At 39.8% G+C, this 26,340-nt stretch overlaps 2 protein-coding genes across 7 annotated transcripts in view; both read right to left on the reverse strand.

Moving 5' to 3' along the window:
- Positions 1 to 174: 174 nt before the first annotated feature.
- Positions 175 to 5,598, reverse strand: LOC144990944 (uncharacterized). 5 transcript variants are annotated; one of them, XM_078944289.1, is made up of 9 exons: positions 5,467 to 5,598; positions 3,820 to 3,957; positions 3,555 to 3,743; positions 3,295 to 3,459; positions 2,943 to 3,124; positions 1,547 to 1,675; positions 1,387 to 1,474; positions 515 to 727; positions 175 to 436 (listed from the first exon to the last, which is right to left on the reverse strand). In XM_078944289.1, exons 2-9 carry the CDS (start codon positions 3,866 to 3,868, stop codon positions 324 to 326), a joined length of 1,128 nt encoding a protein of 375 aa, XP_078800415.1. In that variant the 5' UTR covers positions 3,869 to 3,957; positions 5,467 to 5,598; the 3' UTR covers positions 175 to 323. The 5 variants fall into 5 exon arrangements, with proteins under 5 accessions (XP_078800415.1, XP_078800413.1, XP_078800414.1 ...); XM_078944287.1 differs by lacking the exon at positions 5,467 to 5,598 and having other exon boundaries at positions 3,555 to 3,740; positions 3,820 to 4,194; XM_078944288.1 differs by lacking the exon at positions 5,467 to 5,598 and having other exon boundaries at positions 3,564 to 3,743; positions 3,820 to 4,194.
- Positions 5,599 to 5,990: 392 nt separating this feature from the next.
- The window catches only part of ppef1 (protein phosphatase, EF-hand calcium binding domain 1), a 29,639-nt gene continuing 9,289 nt past the window's right edge, over positions 5,991 to 26,340 (reverse strand). For both annotated transcript variants that reach the window (XM_020712694.3, XM_078944285.1), the window contains 12 exons: positions 11,259 to 11,305; positions 11,013 to 11,179; positions 10,904 to 10,940; positions 10,663 to 10,812; positions 9,660 to 9,808; positions 9,362 to 9,584; positions 9,106 to 9,291; positions 8,889 to 9,031; positions 7,561 to 7,667; positions 7,291 to 7,454; positions 6,679 to 6,763; positions 5,991 to 6,599 (listed from right to left, as the gene is read on the reverse strand). In XM_020712694.3, the coding sequence (XP_020568353.1) occupies positions 6,376 to 6,599; positions 6,679 to 6,763; positions 7,291 to 7,454; positions 7,561 to 7,667; positions 8,889 to 9,031; positions 9,106 to 9,291; positions 9,362 to 9,584; positions 9,660 to 9,808; positions 10,663 to 10,812; positions 10,904 to 10,940; positions 11,013 to 11,179; positions 11,259 to 11,305 (1,682 nt within the window). In that variant the 3' untranslated portion in view covers positions 5,991 to 6,375. The remainder of the gene's footprint in view (positions 6,600 to 6,678; positions 6,764 to 7,290; positions 7,455 to 7,560; positions 7,668 to 8,888; positions 9,032 to 9,105; positions 9,292 to 9,361; positions 9,585 to 9,659; positions 9,809 to 10,662; positions 10,813 to 10,903; positions 10,941 to 11,012; positions 11,180 to 11,258; positions 11,306 to 26,340) is intronic.

The following is a 26,340-nucleotide window of genomic DNA, read 5'->3' on the forward strand; positions in this document are numbered from 1 at the left end:
AAATGCTAAACTTGTATCTTTCCAAGAGGGATTCAGTTACCGGTACATGGAATAGAAGCATGGATAAATAAAACTGTCAAACAGCAGAAAGGTTTGAACAAATTCTGAAAAATATACAGCCAAAAGATGCAAAACTATTAAAAATTATTATTCAAGATTTATACAAAAAATGTAAACACTTAATTCAAAAGTTAATAATGTTTAAATGCTTTATTTGTTTTCATCTTTTTACTTGATCACAGACATAATGTTTTAAGTATTCATGTTGACTTAAGCACTTGTGAACACAAGGCAAATCGAACTAAACTCAAACTGTTTCAAACTCACACTGACCCTGGCAGTGTTGTCCATCTCTTTGGAGGGTATATCCACGGGGGCAGATACAGCGGTGGGAGCCCGGCAGGTTTACACCTGTCCTCCAGGCACTCAATTATGTCTGCAGCACCAAAACAAAGCCCATAGTCAGACATACCTTAGATCATTCATGTACATTTGTAACAGCATTTCCTCTTACCTGCACACTTCCCTTCCAATGGTGGTACAGTTGTGTTTTCAGGGGGTGTAGCTGCAAATTTCCTGTATCCAGATGGACATTCTGGAAGGCAGCCATGTCTGTCACGAGCCAAAATGTAACCAGATGTGCAGGAGCATCTGTAGGATCCTGCTGAGTTGGTACATTGATGCCTACAAGGGCCAAGTCCCTGGTTGGCAGCACACTCATCTGTATCTGGATTAGAAAAGATAGTTAGGAAAAATGTCACAAATAAAAATCACTGAATATCCAAATGAAATCTAAAAACTCTAATTTCTATACTGTAGTAGGATAATTTTGATTTGTCCCCTGAGCATCTTTGAATTAGTTTTTCTTTTTTCCACTTGAAAGTGGGCAGATTAAATTATTTTAGTAAGTATCCACCAAATCAACACCTGGCAAACTAGTAAACTGAGAGCTTAAAGTTTTTCATGTGCCCAAAATTCTGTATTCTGCTCTCTTTGGTAAATCAATTACCGGTACATGTCAATGAGACAAATAATGATTTTCCATTCATGTATATGTTTGTGTCCCTTCAGGTACGTTTTTCTAAAATAAAAAGTTGTCAAAGTTAAAATACAAAATTAAAGACAAAGGCCGTTCATATTTCAACCAATATAGAAATTGAAGTCATGTTCACTCATTGACTCAGAACCTCTGGACAAAATCTTTGCTTGGGGAAAGGATGCCAGGATTTAATGTTGCATCTCCAAATCAAATTCATCTTTATCTTTATATCATTTTCATACTAAACACACTCCAAAGTTGGTTGGTGTAAATACTAATCGTTCTTCCTCGGGGGAGAGCTGCTTAGCGAGCCAGGGGCAGCATCATATGTGGAAAAACAACCTCACCACGGCAAGGCGGTGATGCTGGTCCCCAACTAACCACAGCAGCTGAACAGCAGCTCCCCCAGAGGAAGAGGATCCAATTGAGGAAGCACTGGAAATCAAAATGAAAATGAAAAGTAAACATAGGACAGAAATGTATTTCCACAAATTACTGCTGGTATACCTTGGCAGTGGCCATCTGCGGTTTGTTTGCTGTAGCCGGGTGGACATTGGCAGTGGTAGCTCCCAACAGTGTTAATGCAGCCGAACATGCAGCCTGTGACAGCAGCAGGCAGCAGACACTCATCAACATCTGGAAAGAGAGAAATCCCTTTTTTGTGGAAGAAGATGACAAACAGACAAAACGGGAAACATTCATACTTCTGTCTGGCACGGTAACCATCATCAGATTAACGTTTAGAGAAACCAAGTATGCCGATGGAGGTCTGCTGCTTAGTATAGCAGCATTTAAAGTTTCTATTACATTTGTGCAGGTTGAGATGGTGGGCAACCTTCAACACCAAAAGAGCCATTCTCATTGTCCGAAGCTTAGGAGCCAAAGTTTTGCTTCACCCTTTAGAAAAATTCCACACTCCATTGTATTGATGTTACGGTATTTTCTTTAACAATACTTTCTATTATAATACATAACTGAACTTTAGCTTTTTTTTAGCATTATTAAAATTAAATGAAATATAAAGAGAAATTTGCATTTTTTTCTAATTAAAAAATTGTTTTTTGTGTGTTTTGTTTAAAAAAGCACATTTTTGGTCCAAAGATACTGGTTTTTTTTTTAAATGAAAAATGTTAAACTTTGCAAATCAGCAGAGGCATTTTCTTTTGTTATATATACCGTTCAGTAAGTCTACGTTTTCCTCTCTAAACAGCATATCCTCATAATAAACAGAGCTTAAGAAGATCCAACTTTTTACCAATATTTTGCTTAGTTTTTACATTTCTGCACTCTGCAGGGAGCACAAGACCTCTTGATTTAAAGGTAATATCAACAGCGGTATAAAAAAACTTTAAAAAGTTATTCTTAGTGTCATAGGAACATCTAAGCCATTAACTCTTACATCGAACAAACAAAATTGAAACCAGTTTTGTTTTTCTTCAGCCAGAGAGCTGCAATGACGAGGTAAACATGTGGCTGGGGAGCCTCAGGTTGCAGACTCCTGCTTTAAAAGATTATTAACAACATAAATTCACAAATTCCTCAAACAAATTATAGATTGTCAGACGTTCGCAGGTATAAATTTCCCAGAATACATTGTTGCCATAAAAGATCAGACAAAAATATGCCGCCTTCTCTCACCAACAGAAACCAGTTGTGCTTCAACACGCCTCATTTCCTATTAACAGGTGTGAAGGCCTCCAGAGATGATTCCGAATTTTTTTTTATCATTAAATACAGTCACAGGCAAAGGAAACCTATAGTGAGTTTCGGAAGTTTGCCTAAGAGCAGAACCTGTGAAGTCTGTAACTAGTGCATGGGTGGTTGAAAATGACTCTTGGTGCGCTTTTCCTGAAGCTAATGACAAGGTGGATGGGGCAGTGTGGACCACATATTTGGCACTGACGTTTCTCAGGGGATTTTTGGTTCTCTCACTGATGAATGTGGTGGCTTGTTTGTAGGGTAACGGACTAAATGTCAGGTCGGTTGTTTTGGAAAGACTGGAAGCCTGGTTCTCTAAGAGGGATTGTTGCTGAGTTTTATGGGCAGCTGGAATCTGCAGGGTTTGTCCTATACTTATGTCCCACTCTGAAAAAAAAATAGAGAAAAAAACTTAATGAAGCTCAAGACAAGCTATACAGACATTTTCTGTCAAGAAAGAAAGAAAGTTCATTGATAAGCATGTAATATAATTTCAAAGAGGATGAAGTCATGATGTTGATTTCTGCAGTGTGTTTAGACCTTCTGGTTCTTCTCACCTCTGGAAACTGGGTTTGTTCCATTCCAGCTGTGGCCCGGGCAATACAACTTTGAGGGCCCATGTAGGCGAAAGCCACTATTGCAACTGAACTCTGCCCAGGAGCCATCTTCATTCACGTGAATCATTCCATGAAGGAGCAGCCCTGGGACGGAGCAGCCGGACCCTTCATGTGATTTATAATGACACATTTAATTTTTCAGAAAAAGCTTTGGGATTTAGAATATTGCATTTATTTTTGAGAAAATGAGAAACCATTACCAACACAACCTGGGGGGGGGTCTCGAGACCATTGCTCTGTAAGACAGCTGTTGGTTTTGTTTCCATGAACTTTGAAGCCAGGTTTGCAGTGAAAAATCACCAGAAGTCCATCATAACGGAAGAAAGTCTGCCCATTCTCCAGATGCTTCTTGTTACTGCATCCCAGCGTTCCCATGCCACCACAAACTGCTGACAGCCTCACAATCAACAACTGAAAACACAGATTCTCTTCACAAACAGAAGGAACGTTTATGTCAAGAAATACCTGGAGCAAAGATGCAAACGGCAATGACCAGAACTTCAGGGATTCTCATTTGAGCTCCACTCTGGCAGTGTGACAGGCAACAGGCAGAGCAAAGGAACCTTTCTGATGAGGAACAGGGAAGGAATGAGAGGGGAGGACCTGGATGGAGAAAGTGGGATGTTACAAATCTAGGGGTGGGGGAATATGACGCAGGATTGTCATGCTGAAAAGCAAAAAGCATGAAAGAGCATAAGATAAATACTATGATTATAGAGTGAACGAAAATATATTTTCTACAAACTGTAAGGAACCATGGGAAAAAACATTTAAGTGGTTCTCCTGTATTTTCTTTGAGTAAAGAAAACACGTGTAAAAGTCTACATAAACTCCTGATGCCTCAGGTAAAATCTGAGTCTGTTGTTTAGTCAACTTCAGATTTTCTGTCTGGGCTTGTTGAACTGATCACACTCTTTGTAATCATGAGTGTAATTATAAGTGTTAGGATGCCAGGGGGAAAGAGCATTAACCAAAACAGACTCTAAAATAGCTACAAACCAAAGAATCTTTAAAAAAAATCAACTGTTATTCCATTCCACATTCCACATTCCATTCCACATTTCTTAACGTAGGACTATATAATTAGATTTACATTTATAGATTAAAAAATTGGATTCTACTCCATCATGATTGTACTTAAGAATAATTGGAGAAAATGTTAGACCTTAGACTCATGAAGGAGGGTCTAAGGTCAGGGGTGCCTAGTTTAATTTAGACTGTTTAATTGAGTTTAGCCATTACCTATTACATTCTATGGCTTTATGTTCTTTATGATTCCTATTTATTTACCCAACTACCGGTTTAAAGCCCATTGAGTGGACTATGATTGTAATATTGGGCGATAAAATTGAATGGAATTGAATTAAAGGCTCAGTAAGGTCATAATGGCGGAAGATGTCTTGTGTGACTTGACTTTTGTGCAGTTTTAATCCTTTAAATCTGCTGCAGCCAATCTGTGTTTGTTTTTTTGACACAGGGTGTATTTTATTTGGAAAGGAACTGAAAAGAAGTTTAAATTGTCATTATTGCAAATCTTTAAAAACTATGTTGTATAAATGAATTCCTTAATGACCTCAATAACAAAAATATAGTGTGGTTTTCTAAACGTGAAGTGAGACTTTCTGGCTCTTCCTGAGTTTTGATCAATAAGAAACTAAACCAAAAGGGTCTTTAAGTGTGAAAGTCTGCAGACCTCTGGCCTATACAGTTAGCTGAAGTCGTGTGATTTCTCACAGACCTGAATGTGGGAAGTTTGTCCTCTGTCTTTGATCCATCATCGTAAGGAGCGATGAACAGCAGTCACACAGCTGCACTCAGAAACCATCCGGGGGTTTGTTCCCACATTTGCATCATTAATGCTACGTGTCAAATAGAAAGACTTCAGGTAGCATTTTTTTAGTCTTTGGCGTGACCTGACCCAGGATTGAAAGCTACCAATCTACCACTAACCAACACTTGTATTGCGTAGTCTGTGAGACATTTTGGTTTTAAATAGAAAGCAGTTGCTTTGACTATTGTCATCGTATCAGGAATCACACGTGACTATATTGTGTTGCTTTTATTCTCCTCTATACCAACGATTGTGTTAGTCACAAAAATGTTCACTCCTACCATGTTTCTATTTTAGAGTGAGTTCCAGCCCAGACATTTTCCAGAAAACCAAAGGATGGGAAATGTGGTTGTGAATCTGGATTACACCCCTCTGACTGCAAAGGATGAAGAAAAGCCCCTGTAGATAAAAGATCAGGTGCTGCAGACTAAAAACGAGCAAGCGGCAGTTTCTGGAGAAAGAAGTGACTTTTAGGACACAAAGCAGGAGCAGTCCCTAGGAAAAAAGAGAGGGTGTGATCAAAATAGGCCAAAAAAGAATTTGTGCAATCTGACAAGTATTAGCAATGTACTGTATATGATGAGGACAAGTGTCTGCTATTGTCCTGTGATGATTCTCTGTAGGGAGTGGGGGCAGTACAGTTCATCGAATGTTAGAAGGACAAGCAAAACCTAAAGAACTTGCATTTTTAAACTGAATACAGCCAAAAAGAACTACTCTTACTTCAATAAAGAGGGGTTTTCTGTCCTTCTTGGTTTGTGGTATTCACAAGTATAGAAGATAGTTTATGATTTTTCCCAAATTAAGATTAGGATTAAGAGTTTATTGCCATTTGTACATGTAAAACTAGTACATTGGAATTTTTCTTCGGCAGCTCTCAAGTCAGGGTGAATTACAGAGGACAACAAAACAACAAAAACTAACAAGGTCCATAAATAAAATGAGGAACAAGTTTAAGAAACAGAAGAGTAGAGAAAAAAAAGAGACATAATGCAGTCATAATTAAAGTTAAAAACCCCTAATGTTTTTATTTCACGGAAAGCAGAACCTCAAATAGCCTCACACAAGGATAATGACACATATGACAGACGTGGTGTGAGAAGTATTTTCACCCACATCAATGTGCGAGGGATAAAAAGGAGTCTTTTGGTATTTTAGAAAGTCCTTCCTCATTTTATCTGATCTTCCCCCTACAAACTATTCTCCTTGTCCATCTTTTTGCTAAGTTGTGCATCTTTGTCCAGTTTGTGCACCACTCTGAAAGCTTCCAGGAACTCAGTAAAATCTATGCTGCCGTCCTTGTTGAAGTCAATACTGCGGGCCAAGTCATCAATGGCTCTGTCATCAATGGCCACCCCCAGGTGAGCACTGAAAAGGCGCCAGGTGTGACGGAACTCCTCGATGGAGATGAGGCCTTCAAATGACACCCTGTATTACTACAAACTCACACTGGCTTAGAACACTTCAAACTGCTTTTTAAGGCTTTTACTTACCTGAATGGTCTTTGTCGATGATGTTGAAAATGATTTCAATGTCTGTTCTGTATCTAAATAAAGTTTCAGCGAGGTTTGGAGTGACCTAAATAGAAAAAAAAAGAAAAAAGCTAAAAAATAAGAACATCAGTTAATTACACAAAATTTCTTTTACACAGACGATATTAAAACATTTTTGTCCACAAGTAAAACCATTTAATTTGGTTAATGTGACAGCATGGAAAACATCTCCAAGGAGGAAACAGATTTTAATCTGCTTCTGTTTTCTTTCATCAAGTATTTTCTAAAATACATTTTCTGCATTTTCATGAAGAAGTGTACAATGTTTCATATATGTTGGTCTTTGTATTGTTACAGAGCAATTTTTTAAATAAATTTACAAATATAATTGATGCATTTTTGTTTAAAAAACCTAGAATCTTCCTATTTGCATACTTTTTCTGGGACATTTTCACAAAATACTAACATAAACCTTTTTACAAACTAAGTAAAGGCCTAACCCGGAAGGATTTCTCTCTCTAAATAGGGGGGGAGTCAGTTGGGGTGATGGGACACATAAAATCCTTTAGGAAACATTTAGAAAAGATCAGCATCAGTCCCTTCCTCTCTGACCTTAGGCAGAGTGGCTCCGGGCTCCATATCCTCAAAGCAGGACTGATACTCAACGCTGCCATCTGATGCTAGGCGGGCTAAATGTGGGCGAAGTGTCCGCCAAGGCAGGTCCAGCCTCAGTACACACTCCAACACCTGAGCCCATTCACATACTGATACAGTACCTGTATAAAAATACGTTTAAAAACTTTTCTGTTGATTTTAAGAGTTAAACATGTCTACAAAAGTATATGCTTTGAGAGGTGAGAGAATGTAAAGAAAATGGAGCACCGGTGTTATCTGGATCATACTGCTGGAAGCTTCCCACGAGCTCAGAGCGATGAGCGAACAACTTTTCTTTTAGGGCCCGCAGAGCCGAGCCTTCAGCAGCGCGAATTCTGCAGACACAAAGGTTACCACAAGTCATTCACCACAGCTTGAAAGAATAGATGTTCATGACAAAGGAAATGACAAGAAATAACAAACAAGAAATAAAAAAATGTTTTCAAAATTCTGTCAAGACAATGAATGACCTGTGCTTCATACTTTTTTGGAAGCTTGTTGTCTTGTCTTTGTTGTCCCACTCCGATCACTTTTCAAATTATTTTAGTGTTCCCAGTGGTCTTTTAATTATGATTGTCGTTTTTTTAAAGCCAAAATCAAAAAACTTGTGCCATTTTCTAGGACAGTTTCTGCAGAGCGGCAATAGTTAGCAGAAATTCGTCTCTGAGACAAGGAGTAACAAAAACGCTCTTTTTCAAACAGAATTCTTTCCTCTGCTCCTGATTCAGAAAAATTTGAATCAAGAAATACTGAAAAATACAAATTGAAGTGTAACTTTATAATTTAAAACATGGTTAAAAACTCCTAAAACACAATATTCATTGTAGTTGGTCATTGAATAAATACCTGTTGTACTATATCTTGTCTGATAACATGTTTTTAAACCTAAAAATGTCTAGCTGCTTCTAAATACGCCTTTATTTTGAAAGTTTTAAAATATATATGTCAAGCAGCTTCATGTTTTTGTATGCTTGACAAAGAATTTCCCATAAAAATCTTTTTTTTATTAGCAAGTGAAGCAGATAGATAAGAGAGATTTAACAGTCAAACTGATATTACAGGTAAAAGAGTAAAAAATGTGAAAATTCCACTCATTCTTTTGAAAAACAATATTTTCTTAGTTTAAAAAAACCATTGTAGTGGACTGAATTGGACTGGGAGACTGTTCCGGAGTACATTGAACGGATCAGGAAGAGGCGCCGGTTGGTCCTCAGTTCTGTCACTCAGGGGGTTTAGACTAATGGGGTTAAGCTATTGGCCTAATAGGATAGATGGAAGGGCTGGTGCAGGAGCAAGGTAATTAAAGTTGGGGAGCATTTTCTCTGTTTTGGGGATAAGAGTTGTTGGGCAAGTTGCATGGCACTGGTTACAGCCACAGTAACCGAAATAAAGAACCCTAACAGAGATGAAAGGGACAGTGTAGGAAAGGGACGCCACAATATATTTTTGTTGAAACAAAATGTTGCACACCTGCTTTTCCTCCTAAAAGAGCGTTTGATCTATTAGTTTATAGCTGTGTTTACTCCGTTTTGCAGTTCCAAACATGCTCCACGTACCTCTGGGTCAGGGTGAGTTTGCGTGTTATGCGGCTGACTTGGTACTGGTAAAAGCGTGGAACCAGTTCTCTGCCCAGTTTAATGTAAGCCCCTCGGTTGCTTCCCTCTTCATAATAGTTAGATGCAGAGAAGATGGTGATCACCTGCAAATACACGCATTTACCTCTCTGGACTCACAGATGTATGGACAGACTTGCATGAATGCATTACATCACACCTTTCCACCATGGCAGATCTCGTACCCCTCCTGCTTGCACTCATGAGAGCGAATGAGCATCTGCAGTCCATGCTGAAGCAGCAGTTTCTGAGTGACATCAGGGCCGAAGTAGCAGCCTCCGCCTCTGAACAAGTTGGGACTGCAGCCTTCTTGAGTTTTAGGGTCACTCCACAGAATATCTACAATCTACAATAACACAAAAAAGTGTTTAAAAAGGAACATATTAAGGAAGGAAGTAAAGCTGCACCTCTCTAACCTGCTTCCATTCCTGTTCATGCTGTGGAGGTGATGGAAGGGGAATAGAAGACAGAGAGTCCAGGTAGGGCACTTGAAGGACTTTACACGACAAGCTAGGGGATGACGGGCATGGACGAAGAGAAGAGGGAGTTTGAGGTGAACAGACTGAAGAAGACGAAGATGATGACGATGAAGAGGTAGAGGCAGCGCTATCTTCCCGCTTGAGCTTGCATCTTCTCTTTCTGCAGAAAATCAGAAGCACATTTGAAAGAGTGCCTGCCATCAGCTCTGTATGTGCCTCTGAGCTGCTCTTTGACCTCTGGCCAGGAGTTCCTTGGCTCCTGCTGTAGCTGCGACTGCTGCTGCAGGAGCTGTCCATGGATCTCATTCTCTTGACGTGTCTGCAGGATTGACCAATGTCAAGCTTCTCTAAACTGTACCTGGGAAACCTTAGAGCAGATTTGACCTGGAAAAGAAGGGAAGAGATCAGAATAAAGTGGGAAACTGTGGTTTTGTACACTGGAAATGTCTCTAGGTTGTGCTTTTTGTGTGCCAGTGACCATAAACTCATAAGTAAACTAATAGTATCTGATCTATATTAAACTAACCATTAAAATGCCTCATGAATACAGTGTATTGTATTTTTTCACAGAAGATTTGTTAAGAGAATAAGCTTGAGTAATATTTAAAGAATGCACATGTTTTTTTTTTAAATCTTGAATGTTTGGGGGGCTTTTAAGACAAATGTAAATAACTTTTGGATGTAAGGCTGTGACTGTCACATTGCCTTGTGTGAACAAAAAACTAAAAGAGTCTTAAAATAATAATATAGCAGGCTGCCTGTCAGAACCACAAAGAAGAAAAGGGATCAAATAATTTCCGGACTTTCTCTAAGAAATAGTAATTGTAACAATACAGCTGAATACACAATTTGTCTGAATAGTTGTAGCCTGATCTTATACTGTTTAATCATTTTATAAAATCCTTTTATAGCTAGAAACACTTGAATCAGATAAAACGGCTTTCTGCAGAGCTTTGAGCCAAGTTGAAATATGAGCATGCTTCAGAAGTAAGAAAAATATTGATACTACTACTAAAATGGTGTTCATTTAAACAAAGCAGTACCGATGATGCTTCTGCAGTAAGTTACATGAAATGAGTATAACTGACATTTATTATGTTTCCTAACAGAAAGTTTTTGCCTAAAACTTTCCCCATGGTTCTGCTAGACATATCTGGAAAATAACATTAAAATCATTTTGAAAAGATCCTTTTTTCTATTGTTATTGAATGTTGTATTTACCTCACAGCTTCACTGACCTTATGTCTTTTTATTGAGCTAAGGAGGTTCAAGTCCGTCTGGTCTGAAATCCCGCCATGCACTATCAGAACCTTCCCATCAATGACTGTTGCAATGGGCAGCAAGCTGAAAACGTCCTGGAACAGCTGAAGAATCTCACGGCCGTGAATCTGAAAGCAGTCAAAAAGAGGTTCACCTCACACGTTTGGATTACCAAACTAAACTGAAAGCACTCTTTGAAGATCTTGTACATGGATTAACCTTATATTTCTGCATTACTTCTTTTGTGAAGCCATATCTGAAAAATAAAAATAAATATTGATCTTTTATGGGGAAAGGGGTTCATCTTTCCAACATTTTCTCCACTCACCTGAGGTTCATAATGGGATCTTCATGGTTTCCCCGGTTGAGGTGCATGTAATCCGGGTAAAGCAGAAAGTAGGCAAAAAGCATGATCACAACTTCCACTGACTTTTTACCTCGATCCACAAAGTCTCCGTTAAACACGTATGGCGTCTCAGCAGAAGGGAGCCCATTCTGAACAATAACACCCCCCCAAAAAACAACTTTAGCCTCTGATTAGTACAACTTCACTAAATGTGTAAAATGCATTTACCTTGTAAAATATAAGTAGTAAGTCATCAAGATGTCCATGCAGATCACCTGTGTAACAAGTACAACTGCATCAGTAAATAAATAGTCATTTTTTTCCTGACTTCGTGCAAACAAGATGACAAATATAAATGTAAATTAAAGCCGCAAGCGGCGTTGTATGGCCCGCAGACGCAACCCGCCTTCCACGCCCAACTCTACGCACCACCGCCTTCACCGCCCACTTTTGATAATGGCTAGTCAAAACTGCATATGCTAATTATGCTAACTATGCTAGCTATGCTAATGTGGCTAAAAGTGCTAGCATAGCGATCAGCATCAACAACTGACTCAGAAAAACACATAACCTAAAATGCTAATTATGCTAACTATGCTAGCTATGCTAATGTGGCTAAAAGTGCTAGCATAGCGATCAGCATCATCAACTGACTCAGAAAAACACATAACCTAAAATGCTAATTATGCTAACTATGCTAGTAATGCTAAAATAGCTAAAAGTGCTAGCATAGCGATCAGCATCATCAACTGACTCAGAAAAACACATTCCTCCATTGGTGAGAGCTATATGTCATAAGTTGATAAAAAAGACCACTTTTTCCAAAATGGCGGCTTTTCTGTGGATTTTATCTCCATAGCAACCATTTTATGTTTTGGTCCCCTCGGGAGGACGAACAGATTGACGTCAGTTTCGGACAAATCGGTAAAAGTAAAGTTTTTGTCGTCCTTAGCAACAGTGGTTTTATGCTAACCACGCCCACATTCCTTATATGTCCATATCCAGTGTTTTTCAATGTATTCAGTTTCAGGCATTAATGCATGCATTCAATTTTCACTGTATTGTATTGAAATGCATGGGAGTTATAACAGTGCGCCACTTTGCTAGCTTGCCACGCGCACGCCGTTCAAAATCTACAACTTCTAATTCCAACATTTTTTACACAGTAGCTTGCCATTGATGCCCAAAAAGTTCTGAGACGTTCGAAGAAAATTCCAACGACAAGTTTACGTTTGAATCTGGTGGTTAAGGTGTTTTTTATAGAAAATTCAAGATGGCCGCCTTTTCCCGAGGTCAAAGGTCGACGAAACTCCAAAGGTGATTGTAGACTTACGCTAGGGACATGCGAGTCAAATTTCGTGAAAATCGCTCGAAAAAAAGTTTATTTTTCCATATCGTGTAAAAACGCGAAAAACTCAAAATGGCAGATTTTGGCACAAAATGGCCGCCAAACCGTAGGTCGTGTGGCCATCACGTAATGATTTCAAAACTTTCTTTGGATATACCCGACAAAGTTATCTGGGTTTCGTTAGCCGATTCTTAAAAATAAAATCCGAAAAAAAATTTTTTTGCCGAGTCAGCACTTTTTTTTGCGATCGTTTTTTGTTTACCACGGCCACATTCCTTTATCGATTTTGTCGTATGTGACATCGTTTTGTTCAGTGTGGGCCAGGGTATCGCATATTTCAGTTTTAGGCTATTCCGATATAATATGAGCGAGCTAGCTAAAATGGCGACGGTTGCGAATTCGCCACGCGCACGCGTTTCAAATTCTACAACTTCTAATTCCAACATTTTGTCCACAGTAGCTTGCCATTGATGCCCGAGAAGTTTCAAAAAGATCGATAAAAATTCCTAGGACGAGTTTTCGTTTGTATCAGTTACTAAAGGTGCTTTTTTTTGAAAATTCAAGATGGCCGCCCCTTGCCAAGATCAAAGGTCAATGAAACTTCTTTGGTAGTTGTAGAAACATGGTCTTGGCATGTGTGTGCAATTTCGTGAAAATCGCTTAAACAAAAGTATCGTTTTCCCATATTGTCAAAAAACACGAAAATCGCCATTTCTCTGAATTCGCCACAAAATGGCCGCCAAGCCGTAGGTCGTGTGGCCATCCCATAATGATTTCATAACTTCTTTGGGATATCTCCAACACGCGTGTTTTGGTTTCGTAACTCTATTTCAAAAAAAATTTTTTTGGCCCCATAAGCGATTTTCGGCCCATTCATTTTTTTTACGGGAACGCTCGCCGTGATGTCATCGTCGTGGGGTGGGTTACGTTCTCATTGCAGAAAATTCATTTTCAATTTATCCCAGGTGTGTGCCAATTTTGGTGAGTTTTCGGGTATGTGGCGGGGGTCAAATTTGTGATCTACGGATCCGTTAGAAACGGGAAGAATAATAATAATTAAAGCCGCAAGCGGCGTTGTATGGCCCGCAGACGCAACCCGACTTCCACGCCCAACTCTACGCACCACCGCCCTCACCGCCCTCACCGCCCTCAGCCCCCACTTTTGATGAAGGCTAGTCAAAACTGCATATGCTAATTATGCTAACTATGCTAGCTATACTAATGTGGCTAAAAATGCTAGCATAGCGATCAGCATCATCAACTGACTCAGAAAAACACATTACCTAAAATGCTAATTATGCTAGCTATGCTAATGTGGCTAAAAGTGTTAGCATAGCGATCAGCATCATCAACTGACTCAGAAAAACACATTACCTAAAATGCTAATTATGCTAACTATGCTAGCTATGCTAATGTGGCTAAAAGTGCTAGCATAGCGATCAGCATCATCAACTGACTCAGAAAAACACATTACCTAAAATGCTAATTATGCTAAATATGCTAGCTATGCTAATGTGGCTAAAAGTGCTACCATAGCGATCAGCATCATCAACTTACTCAGAAAAACACATTACTAAAAATGCTAATTATGCTAACTATGCTAGCTATGCTAATGTGGCTAAAAGTGCTACCATAGCGATCAGCATCATCAACTTACTCAGAAAAACACATTACTAAAAATGCTAATTATGCTAACTATGCTAGCTATGCTAATGTGGCTAAAAGTGCTAGCATAGCTATCGGCATCATCAACTGACTCAGAAAAACACATTCCTCCATTGGTGAGAGCTATATGCCATAAGTTGATAAAAAACCCACTTTTTCCAAAATTGTGGCTTTTCTGTTAATTTTATCTCCATAGCAACCATTTTATGTTTCGGTCCCCTTGGGAGGACGAACAGATTGACGTCAGTTTCGGACAAATCGATAAAAGTAAACTTTTTGTTGTCCTTAGCAACAGTGGTTTTATGCTAACCACGCCCACATTCCTTATATGTCCAGATCCAGTGTTTTTCAATGTATTCAGTTTCAGGCATTAATGCATGCATTCAATTTTCACTGTATTGTATTGAAATGCATGGGAGTTATAACACTGCGCCATTTTGCTAGCTCGCCACGCGCACGCCGTTTAAAATCTACAACTTCTAATTCCAACATTTTTTCCACAGTAGCTTGCCATTGATGCCCAAAAAATTTCGAGACAATCGATGAAAATTCCAACGACAAGTTTACGTTTGAATCTGGTGGTAAAGGTGTTTTTTATAGAAAATTCAAGATGGCGGCCTTTTCCCGAGGTCAAAGGTCGACGAAACTCCAGAGGTGATTGTAGACTTAAGCCAGGGACATGCGCGTCAAATTTCGTGAAAATCGCTCGAAAAAAAGTTCATTTTTCCATATTGTGTAAAATCGCGAAAAATGCAAAATGGCAGATTTTGGCACAAAATGGCCGCCAAACCATAGGTCGTGTCGCCATCACGTAATGATTTCAAAACTTTTTTTGGATATACCCGACAAAGTAATCTGGGTTTCGTTAGCCGATTCTTAAAAAGAAAATCCGAAAAAAATTTTTTTTGCCGAGTCAGCACTTTTTTTTGCGATCGTTTTTTGTTTACCACGGCCACATTCCTTTATTGATTTTGTCGTATGTGACATCGTTTTGTTCAGTGTGGGCCAGGGTATCGCATATTTCAGTTTCAGGCTATTCCGATAAAATATGTGCGAGCTAGCTAAAATGGCGACGGTTGCGAATTCGCCACGTGCACGCGTTTCAAATTCTACAACTTCTAATTCCAACATTTTGTCCACAGTAGCTTGCCATTGATGCCTGAGAAGTTTCAAAAAGATCTATAAAAATCCCTAGGACAAGTTTTCGTTTGTATCAGTTACTAAAGGTGCTTTTTTTTGAAAATTCAAGATGGCCGCCCCTTGCCAAGATCAAAGGTCAATGAAACTTCTTTGGTAGTTGTAGAAACATGGTCTTGGCATGTGTGTGCAATTTCGTGAAAATCGCTTAAACAAAAGTATCGTTTTCCCATATTGTCAAAAAACACGGAAATCGCCATTTCTCTGAATTCGCCACAAAATGGCCGCCAAGCCGTAGGTCGTGTGGCCATCCCATAATGATTTCATAACTTCTTTGGGATATCTCCAACACGCGTGTTTTGGTTTCGTAACTCTATTTCAAAAAAAAATTTTTTGGCCCCATAAGCGATTTTCGTCCCATTCATTTTTTTTACGGGAACGCTCGCCGTGATGTCATCGTCGTGGGGTGGGTGACGTTCTCATTGCAGAAAATTCATTTTCAATTTATCCCAGGTGTGTGCCAATTTTGGTGAGTTTTCGGGTATGTGGCGGGGGTCAAATTTGTGATCTACGGATCCGTTAGAAACGGGAAGAATAATAATAATAATGAAACGAAGCAAAAACAATATAGAAGTTTTTGCAGTCAGGTGGCCTATGTATTTCAATGCGGCCTGTCTTTTACTATAGGCTGGGCATGTGTTTTTGGCTTTAAACCCTTCTTTTGAGGGCTTTTTGGGGCTTTTTTTGGGCTTTTTCGTGTTTTTGTCGTCATTTTTGCGACTACAATTTTTACGTTTTTGCGTTGGTGTTGTGCGTGTGTGTGTGTATTTTTGTTGCGTTACACAATTGTCGTGTTGTTTTGTGCTTTGGGCGACTTTTGACCCCATTTTTTGGCGTTTTGACGCATTTTTTTGACGTTTTGGACCTTTTTGAGTGTTCGACCCTCGTACCAGTTACAATATGGTCCTTGCAGTCTATGACTGCTGCGGGCCATAATTAAAGCCGCAAGCGGCGTTGTATGGCCCGCAGACGCAACTCGCCTTCCACGCCCAACTCTAAGCACCACCGCCTCCCTCACCGCCCTCATTGCCCAGTTTTGATAAAGGCTAGTCAAAACGGCATTTGCTAATTATGCTAACTATGCTAGCTATGCTAATGTGGCTAAAAGTGCTAGCATAGGGATCAGCATCATTAACTGACTCAGAAAAACACATTTCCTAAAATGCTAATTATGCTAACTATGCTAGCTATGCTAATGTGGCTAAAAGTGCTAGCATAGCCATCAGCATCATCAACTGACTCAGAAAAACACATTCCTCCATTGCTCAGAGCTATATGTCATAAGTTGATAAAAAAACCAACTTTTTCCAAAATGGCGGCTTTTCTGTTGATTTTATCTCCGTAGCAACCATTTTGTGTTTTGGTCCCCTTGAAAGGACGAAAAAATTGACGTCAGTTTCGGACAAATCGGTAAAAGTAAAATTTTTGTTGTCCTTAGCAACAGGGGTTTTATGCTAACCACGCCCACATTCCTTATATGTCCATATCCAGTGTTTTTCAATGTATTCAGTTTCAGGCATTTATGCATGCATTCAATTTTCACTGTATTGTATTGAAATGCATGGGAGTTATAACAGTGCGCCACTTTGCTAGCTTGCCACGCGCACGCCGTTCAAAATCTACAACTTCTAATTCCAACATTTTTTACACAGTAGCTTGCCATTGATGCCCAAAAAGTTCTGAGACGTTCGAAGAAAATTCCAACGACAAGTTTACGTTTGAATCTGGTGGTTAAGGTGTTTTTTATAGAAAATTCAAGATGGCCGCCTTTTCCCGAGGTCAAAGGTCGACGAAACTCCAAAGGTGATTGTAGACTTACGCTAGGGACATGCGAGTCAAATTTCGTGAAAATCGCTCGAAAAAAAGTTTATTTTTCCATATCGTGTAAAAACGCGAAAAACTCAAAATGGCAGATTTTGGCACAAAATGGCCGCCAAACCGTAGGTCGTGTGGCCATCACGTAATGATTTCAAAACTTTCTTTGGATATACCCGACAAAGTTATCTGGGTTTCGTTAGCCGATTCTTAAAAATAAAATCCGAAAAAATTTTTTTTTGCCGAGTCAGCACTTTTTTTTGCGATCGTTTTTTGTTTACCACGGCCACATTCCTTTATCGATTTTGTCGTATGTGACATCGTTTTGTTCAGTGTGGGCCAGGGTATCGCATATTTCAGTTTTAGGCTATTCCGATATAATATGAGCGAGCTAGCTAAAATGGCGACGGTTGCGAATTCGCCACGCGCACGCGTTTCAAATTCTACAACTTCTAATTCCAACATTTTGTCCACAGTAGCTTGCCATTGATGCCCGAGAAGTTTCAAAAAGATCGATAAAAATTCCTAGGACGAGTTTTCGTTTGTATCAGTTACTAAAGGTGCTTTTTTTTGAAAATTCAAGATGGCCGCCCCTTGCCAAGATCAAAGGTCAATGAAACTTCTTTGGTAGTTGTAGAAACATGGTCTTGGCATGTGTGTGCAATTTCGTGAAAATCGCTTAAACAAAAGTATCGTTTTCCCATATTGTCAAAAAACACGAAAATCGCCATTTCTCTGAATTCGCCACAAAATGGCCGCCAAGCCGTAGGTCGTGTGGCCATCCCATAATGATTTCATAACTTCTTTGGGATATCTCCAACACGCGTGTTTTGGTTTCGTAACTCTATTTCAAAAAAAATTTTTTTGGCCCCATAAGCGATTTTCGGCCCATTCATTTTTTTTACGGGAACGCTCGCCGTGATGTCATCGTCGTGGGGTGGGTTACGTTCTCATTGCAGAAAATTCATTTTCAATTTATCCCAGGTGTGTGCCAATTTTGGTGAGTTTTCGGGTATGTGGCGGGGGTCAAATTTGTGATCTACGGATCCGTTAGAAACGGGAAGAATAATAATAATTAAAGCCGCAAGCGGCGTTGTATGGCCCGCAGACGCAACTCGCCTTCCACGCCCAACTCTAAGCACCACCGCCTCCCTCACCGCCCTCATTGCCCAGTTTTGATAAAGGCTAGTCAAAACGGCATTTGCTAATTATGCTAACTATGCTAGCTATGCTAATGTGGCTAAAAGTGCTAGCATAGGGATCAGCATCATTAACTGACTCAGAAAAACACATTTCCTAAAATGCTAATTATGCTAACTATGCTAGCTATGCTAATGTGGCTAAAAGTGCTAGCATAGCCATCAGCATCATCAACTGACTCAGAAAAACACATTCCTCCATTGCTCAGAGCTATATGTCATAAGTTGATAAAAAAACCAACTTTTTCCAAAATGGCGGCTTTTCTGTTGATTTTATCTCCATAGCAACCATTTTGTGTTTTGGTCCCCTTGAAAGGACGAAAAAATTGACGTCAGTTTCGGACAAATCGGTAAAAGTAAAATTTTTGTTGTCCTTAGCAACAGGGGTTTTATGCTAACCACGCCCACATTCCTTATATGTCCATATCCAGTGTTTTTCAATGTATTCAGTTTCAGGCATTTATGCATGCATTCAATTTTCACTGTATTGTATTGAAATGCATGGGAGTTATAACAGTGCGCCACTTTGCTAGCTTGCCACGCGCACGCCGTTCAAAATCTACAACTTCTAATTCCAACATTTTTTCCACAGTAGCTTGCCATTGATGCCCAAAAAGTTTCGAGACAATCGATGAAAATTCCAACGACAAGTTTACGTTTGAATCTGGTGGTAAAGGTGTTTTTTATAGAAAATTCAAGATGGCCGCCTTTTCCCGAGGTCAAAGGTCGACGAAACTCCAGAGGTGATTGTAAACTTATGCTACGGACATGCAAGTCAAATTTCGTCAAAATCGCTCAAAAAAAAGTTCATTTTTCCATATTGTGTAAAAACGCGAAAAACTCAAAATGGCCGATTTTGGCACAAAATGGCCGCCAAACCGTAGGTCGTGTCGCCATCACGTAATGATTTCAAAACTTTGTTTGGATATACCCGACAAAGTTATCTGGGTTTCGTTAGCCGATTCTTAAAAATAAAATCCGAAAAAATTTTTTTTTGCCGAGTCAGCACTTTTTTTTGCGATCGTTTTTTGTTTACCACGGCCACATTCCTTTATCGATTTTTTCGTATCTGACATCGTTTTGTTCAGTGTGGGCCAGGGAATCGCATATTTCATTCTCAGGCTATTCCGATAAAATATGTGCGAGCTAGCTAAAATGGCGCCGGTTGCGAATTCGCCACGCGCACGCGTTTCAAATTCTACAACTTCTAATTCCAACATTTTGTCCACAGTAGCTTGCCATTGATGCCCGAGAAGTTTCAAAAAGATCGATAAAAATCCCTAGGACGAGTTTTCGTTTGTATCCGTTACTAAAGGTGCTTTTTTATGAAAATTCAAGATGGCCGCCCCTTCCCAAGGTCAAAGGTCAACGAAACTTCTTTGGTTATTGTAGAATCATGGTCTTGGCATGTGTGTGCAATTTCGTGAAAATCGCTTAAACAAAAGTGTCGTTTTCCCATATTGTCAAAAAACACGAAAATCGCCATTTCTCTGAGTTCGCCACAAAATGGCCGCCAAGCCGAAGGTTGTGTGGCCATCCCATAATGATTTCATAACATCTTTGGGATATCTCCAACACGCATGTTTTGGTTTCGTAACTGTATTTCAAAATATTTTTTTTTGGCCCCATAAGCAATTTTCGGCCCATTCATTTTTTTTACGGGAACGCTCGCCGTGATGTCATCGACTTCGGGGGGGTGACGTTCTCTTTGCCGAAAATTCATTTTTAATTTATCCTAGGTGTGTGCCAATTTTGTTGAGTTTTCGGGTATGTGGCAGGGGTCAAATTTTCGCTCAAAACGTCCGTAACAAACAAGAAACGTAATAATAATTAAAGCCGCAAGCGGCGTTGTATGGCCCGCAGACGCAACCCGCCTTCCACGCCCAACTCTACGCACCACCGCCCTCACCGCCCTCACCGCCCACTTTTGATAATGGCTAGTCAAAACTGCATATGCTAATTATGCTAACTATGCTAGCTATGCTAATGTGGCTAAAAGTGCTAGCATTGCGATCAGCATCATCAACTGACTCAGAAAAACACATTACCTAAAATGCTAATTATGCTAACTATGCTAGCTATGCTAATGTGGCTAAAAGTGCTAGCATAGCGATCAGCATCATCAACTGACTCAGAAAAACACATTACCTAAAATGCTAATTATGCTAACTATGCTAGCTATGCTAATGTGGCTAAAAGTGCTAGCATAGCGATCAGCATCATCAACTGACTCAGAAAAACACATTACCTAAAATGCTAAATATGCTAACTATGCTAGTTATGCTAACATAGCTAAAAGTGCTAGCATAGCGATCCGCATCATCAACTGACTCAGAAAAACACATTCCTCCATTGGTGAGAGTTATATGTCATAAGTTGCTAAAAAACCCACTTTTTCCAAAATGGCGGCTTTTCTGTTGATTTTATCTCCATAGCAACCATTTTATGTTTTGGTCCCCTCGGGAGGACGAACAGATTGACGTCAGTTTCGGACAAATCGGTAAAAGTAAACTTTTTGTCGTCCTTAGCAACAGTGGTTTTATGCTAACCACGCCCACATTCCTTATATGTCCATATCCAGTGTTTTTCAATGTAATCTGTTTTAGGCATGAATGCATGCATTCAATTTTCACTGTATTGTATTGAAATGCATGGGAGTTATAACAGTGCGCCACTTTGCTAGCATGCCACGCGCACGCCGTTCAAAATCTACAACTTCTAATTCCAACATTTTTTCCACAGTAGCTTGCCATTGATGCCCAAAAAGTTTCGAGATGATTGATGAAAATTCCAACGACAAGTTTATGTTTGAATCCAGTGGTAAAGGTGTTTTTTATATAAAATTCAAGATGGCCGCCTTTTCCCGAGGTCAAAGGTCGACGAAACTCTAAAGGTGATTGTAGACTTACGCTAGGGACATGCGAGTCAAATTTCGTCAAAATCGCTCGAAAAAAAGTTCATTTTTCCATATTGTGTAAAATCGCGAAAAACTCAAAATGGCAGATTATGGCACAAAATGGCCGCCAAACCGTAGGTCGTGTCGCCATCACATAATGATTTCAAAACTTTCTTTGGATATACCCGACAAAGTTATCTGGGTTTCGTTAGCCGATTCTTAAAAATAAAATCCGATTTCTTTTTTTTTTTTGCCGAGTCAGCACTTTTTTTTGCGATCGTTTTTTGTTTACCACGGCCACATTCCTTTATCGATTTTGTCGTATGTGATATCGTTTTGTTCAGTGTGGGCCAAGGTATCGCATATTTCAGTTTCAGGCTATTCCGATAAAATATGTGCGAGCTAGCTAAAATGGCGACGGTTGCGAATTCGCCACGCGCACGCGTTTCAAAATCTACAACTTCTAATTCCAACATTTTGTCCACAATTGATTGCCATTGATGCCCAAGAAGTTTCAAAAAGATCGATGAAAATTCCTAGGACGAGTTTTCGTTTGAATACCTTACTAAAGGTGCTTTTTTTTGAAAATTCAAGATGGCCGCCTCTTCCCAAGGATAACGGTCAACGAAACTTCTTTGGTAGTTGTAGAATCGTGCTAATGGCATGTATGTGCAATTTCGTGAAAATCGCTCAAACAAAAGTGTCGTTTTCCCATATTGTGAAAAAACACAAAAATCGCCATTTCTCTGAGTTCGCCACAAAATGGCCGCCAAGCCGTAGGTCGTATGGCCATCCCATAATGATTTCATAACTTCTTTGGGATATTTCCAACACGCGTGTTTTGGTTTCGTACCTGTATTTCAAAATATTTTTTTTTGGCCCCATAAGCGATTTTCGGCCCATTCATTTTTTTTACGGGAACGCTCGCCGTGATGTCATCGACTTCGGGGGGTTGACGTTTTCTTTGCCGAAAATTCATTTTCAATTTATCCTAGGTGTGTGCCAATTTTGGTGAGTTTTCGGGTATGTGGCGGGGGTCAAATTTGAGCTCAAAGGCGCAGATAGAAAGCGGAATAATAATTAAAGCCGCAAGCGGCGTTGTATGGCCCGCAGACGCAACCCGCCTTCCACGCCCAACTCTAAGCACCACCGCCCTAACCGCCCACTTTTGATGATGGCTAGTCAAAACTGCATATGCTAATTATGCTAACTATGCTAGCTATGCTAATGTGGCTAAAAGTGCTAGCATTGCGATCAGCAGCATCAACTGACTCAGAAAAACACATTAGCTAAAATGCTAATTATGCTAACTATGCTAGTTATGCTAACATAGCTAAAAGTGCTAGCATAGCGATCTGCATCATCAACTGACTCAGAAAAACACATTCCTCCATTGGTGAGAGCTATGTGTCATAAGTTGATAAAAAACCCACTTTTTCCAAAATGGCGGCTTTTCTGTTGATTTTATCTCCATAGCAACCATTTTATGTTTCGGTCCCCACGGGATGACGAACAGATTGACGTCAGTTTCGGACAAATCGGTAAAAGTAAACTTTTTGTCGTCCTTAGCAACAGTGGTTTTATGCTAACCACGCCCACATTCCTTATATGTCCATATCCAGTGTTTTTCAATGTATTCAGTTTCAGGCATTAATGCATGCATTCAATTTTCACTGTATTGTATTGAAATGCATGGGAGTTATAACAGTGCGCCACTTTGCTAGCTTGCCACGCGCACGCCGTTCAAAATCTACAACTTCTAATTCCAACATTTTTTACACAGTAGCTTGCCATTGATGCCCAAAAAGTTTTGAGACGATCGAAGAAAATTCCAACGACAAGTTTACGTTTGAATCTGGTGGTTAAGGTGTTTTTTATTGAAAATTCAAGATGGCCGCCTTTTCCCGAGGTCAAAGGTCGACGAAACTCCAAAGGTGATTGTAGACTTACGCTAGGGACACGCGAGTCAAATTTCGTGAAAATCGTTCGAAAAAAAGTTCATTTTTCCATATCGTGTAAAAACGCGAAAAACTCAAAATGGCAGATTTTGGCACAAAATGGCCGCCAAACCGTAGGTCGTGTGGCCATCTCGTAATGATTTCAAAACTTTCTTTGGATATACCCGACAAAGTTATCTGGGTTTCGTTAGCCGATTCTTAAAAATAAAATCCGAAAAAAATTTTTTTTGCCGAGTCAGCACTTTTTTTTGCGACGGTTTTTTGTTTACCACGGCCACATTCCTTTATCGATTTTGTCGTATGTGACATCGTTTTGTTCGGTGTGGGCCAGGGTATCGCATATTTCAGTTTCAGGCTATTCCGATAAAATATGTGCGAGCTAGCTAAAATGGCGACGGTTGCGAATTCGCCACGCGCACGCGTTTCAAATTCTACAACTTCTAATTCCAACATTTTGTCCACAGTAGCTTGCCATTGATGCCTGAGAAGTTTCAAAAAGATCGATAAAAATCCCTAGGACGAGTTTTCGTTTGTATACGTTACTAAAGGTGCTTTTTTATGAAAATTCAACATGGCCGCCCCTTCCCAAGGTCAAAGGTCAACGAAACTTCTTTGGTTATTGTAGAAGCAGGGTCTTGGCATGTGTGTGCAATTTCGTGACAATCGCATAAACAAAAGTGTCGTTTTCCCATATTGTCAAAAAACACGAAAATCGCCATTTCTCTGAGTTCGCCACAAAATGGCCGCCAAGCTGTAGGTCGTGTGGCCATCCCATAATGATTTCAAATCTTCTTTGGGATATCTCCAACACGCGTGTTTTGGGTTCGTAACTGTATTCCAAAATATTTTTTTTTGGCCCCATAAGCGATTTTCGGCCCATTCATTTTTTTTACGGGAACGCTCGCCATGATGTCATCAACTTCGGGGGGGTGACGTTCTCTTTGCCGAAAATTCATTTCACATTTATCCTAGGTGTGTGCCAATTTTGGTGAGTTTTCGGGTATGTGGCGGGGGTCAAATTTGAGCTCAAACTGTCCGTTAGAAACCAGAAGAATAATTAAAGCCGCAAGCGGCGTTGTATGGCCCGCAGACGCAACCCGCCTTCCACGCCCAACTCTACGCACCACCGCTGCCCTCACAGCCCGCAAATTAAAAGCTAGTCAAGGCTGGATTTGCTAATTATGCTAACAATGCTAACTATGCTAAAGTGGCTAAAAGTGCTAGCATTGCGATCAGCATCATCAACTGACTCAGAAAAACACATTACCTAAAATGCTTATTATGCTAACTATGCTAGCTATGCTAATGTGGCTAAAAGTGCTAGCATAGCAATCAGCATCATCAACTGACTGAGAAAAACACATTAGCTAAAATGCTAATTATGCTAACTATGCTAGTTATGCTAACATAGCTAAAAGTGCTAGCATAGCGATCTGCATCATCAACTGACTCAGAAAAACACATTCCTCCATTGGTGAGAGCTATGTGTCATAAGTTGATAAAAAACCCACTTTTTCCAAAATGGCGGCTTTTCTGTTGATTTTATCTCCATAGCAACCATTTTATGTTTTGGTCCCCATGGGAGGACGAACAGATTGACGTCAGTTTCTGACAAATCGGTAAAAGTAAACTTTTTGTTGTCCTTAGCAACAGTGGTTTTATGCTAACCACGCCCACATTCCTTATATGTCCATATCCAGTGTTTTTCAATGTATTCTGATTCAGGCATTAATGCATGCATTCAATTTTCACTGTATTGTATTGAAATGCATGGGAGTTATAACAGTGCGCCACTTTGCTAGCTTGCCACGCACACGCCGTTCAAAATCTACAACTTCTAATTACAACATTTTTTCCACAGTAGCTTGCCATTGATGCCCAAAAGGTTTCGTGACGATCGATGAAAATTCCAACGACAAGTTTACGTTTGAATCCAGTGGTAAAGGTGATTTTTATAGAAAATTCAAGATGGCCGCCTTTTCCCGAGGTCAAAGGTCGACGAAACTCCAGAGGTGATTGTAGACTTATGCTAGGGACATGCGCGTCAAATTTCATGAAAATCGCTCGAAAAAAAGTTCATTTTTCCATATTGTGTAAAAACGCGAAAAACGCAAAATGGCAGATTTTGGCACAAAATGGCCGCCAAACCGTAGGTCGTGTCGCCATCACGTAATGATTTCAAAACTTTCTTTGGATGTACCCGACAAAGTTATCTGGGTTTCGTTAGCCGATTCTTAAAAATAAAATCCGAAAAAAACTTTTTTTGCCGAGTCAGCACTTTTTTTTGCGATCGTTTTTTGTTTACCACGGCCACATTCCTTTATCGATTTTGTCGTATGTGACATCGTTTTGTTCAGTGTGGGCTAGGGTATGGCATATTTCAGTTTCAGGCTATTCTGATAAAATATGTGCAAGCTAGCTAAAATGGCGACGGTTGCGAATTCGCCACGCGCACGCGTTTCAAATTCTACAACTTCTAATTCCAACATTTTGTCCACAGTAGCTTGCCATTGATGCCCGAGAAGTTTCAAAAAGATCGATAAAAATCCCTAGGACGAGTTTTCGTTTGTATCTGTTACTAAAGGTGCTTTTTTTTGAAAATCCAAGATGGCCGCCCCTTGCCAAGGTCAAAGGTCAACGAAACTTCTTTGGTAGTTGTAGAATCGTGTTTTTGGCATGTGTATGCAATTTCGTGAAAATCGCTTGAACAAAAGTGTCGTTTTCCCATATTGTGAAAAAACACGAAAATCGCCATTTCTCTGAGTTCGCCACAAAATGGCCGCCAAGCCGTAGGTCGTGTGGCCATCCCATAATGATTTCATAACTTCTTTGGGATATCTCCAACACGCGTGTTTTGGTTTCGTAACTGTATTTCAAAATATTTTTTTTTGGCCCCATAAGCGATTTTCGGCCCATTCATTTTTTTTACGGGAACGCTCGCTGTGATGTCATCATCGTGGGGGGGGTGACGTTCTCTTTGCCGAAAATTCATTTTCAATTTATCCCAGGTGTGTGCCAATTTTGCTGAGTTTTCGGGTATGTGGCGGGGGTCAAATTTAAGCTCAAAGACGCCGTTAGAGGACAAGAATAATAATAATAATAATAATAATGAAACGAAGCAGAAACAATATAGAAGTTTTTGCAGTCAGGTGGCCTATGTATTTCAATGCGGCCTGTCTTTTACTATAGGCTGGGCATGTCTTTTTGGCTTTAAACCCTTCTTTTGAGGGCT

This window comes from Oryzias latipes, chromosome 3 (assembly GCF_053564925.1).
Source record: "Oryzias latipes strain Hd-rR chromosome 3, Olatipes_Hd-rR_3.1".
Taxonomy (NCBI): Eukaryota; Metazoa; Chordata; class Actinopteri; order Beloniformes; family Adrianichthyidae; genus Oryzias; species Oryzias latipes.

What these genes read in the sequence shown, in the direction of transcription:
- LOC144990944 (XM_078944286.1), bottom strand. Translation starts at nt 4,039, where the DNA reads ATGCTTTTTGCTTTTCAGCATGACAATCCTGCGTCATATTCCCCCACC. An exon ending in CGTTTGCATCTTTGCTCCAG is followed by an intron (nt 3,744 to 3,819) that starts GTATTTCTTGAC and finishes TGAGGCTGTCAG; the next exon opens with CAGTTTGTGGTGGCATGGGA. An exon ending in AACAAACCCAGTTTCCAGAG is followed by an intron (nt 3,125 to 3,294) that starts GTGAGAAGAACC and finishes TTTTTTTTTCAG; the next exon opens with AGTGGGACATAAGTATAGGA.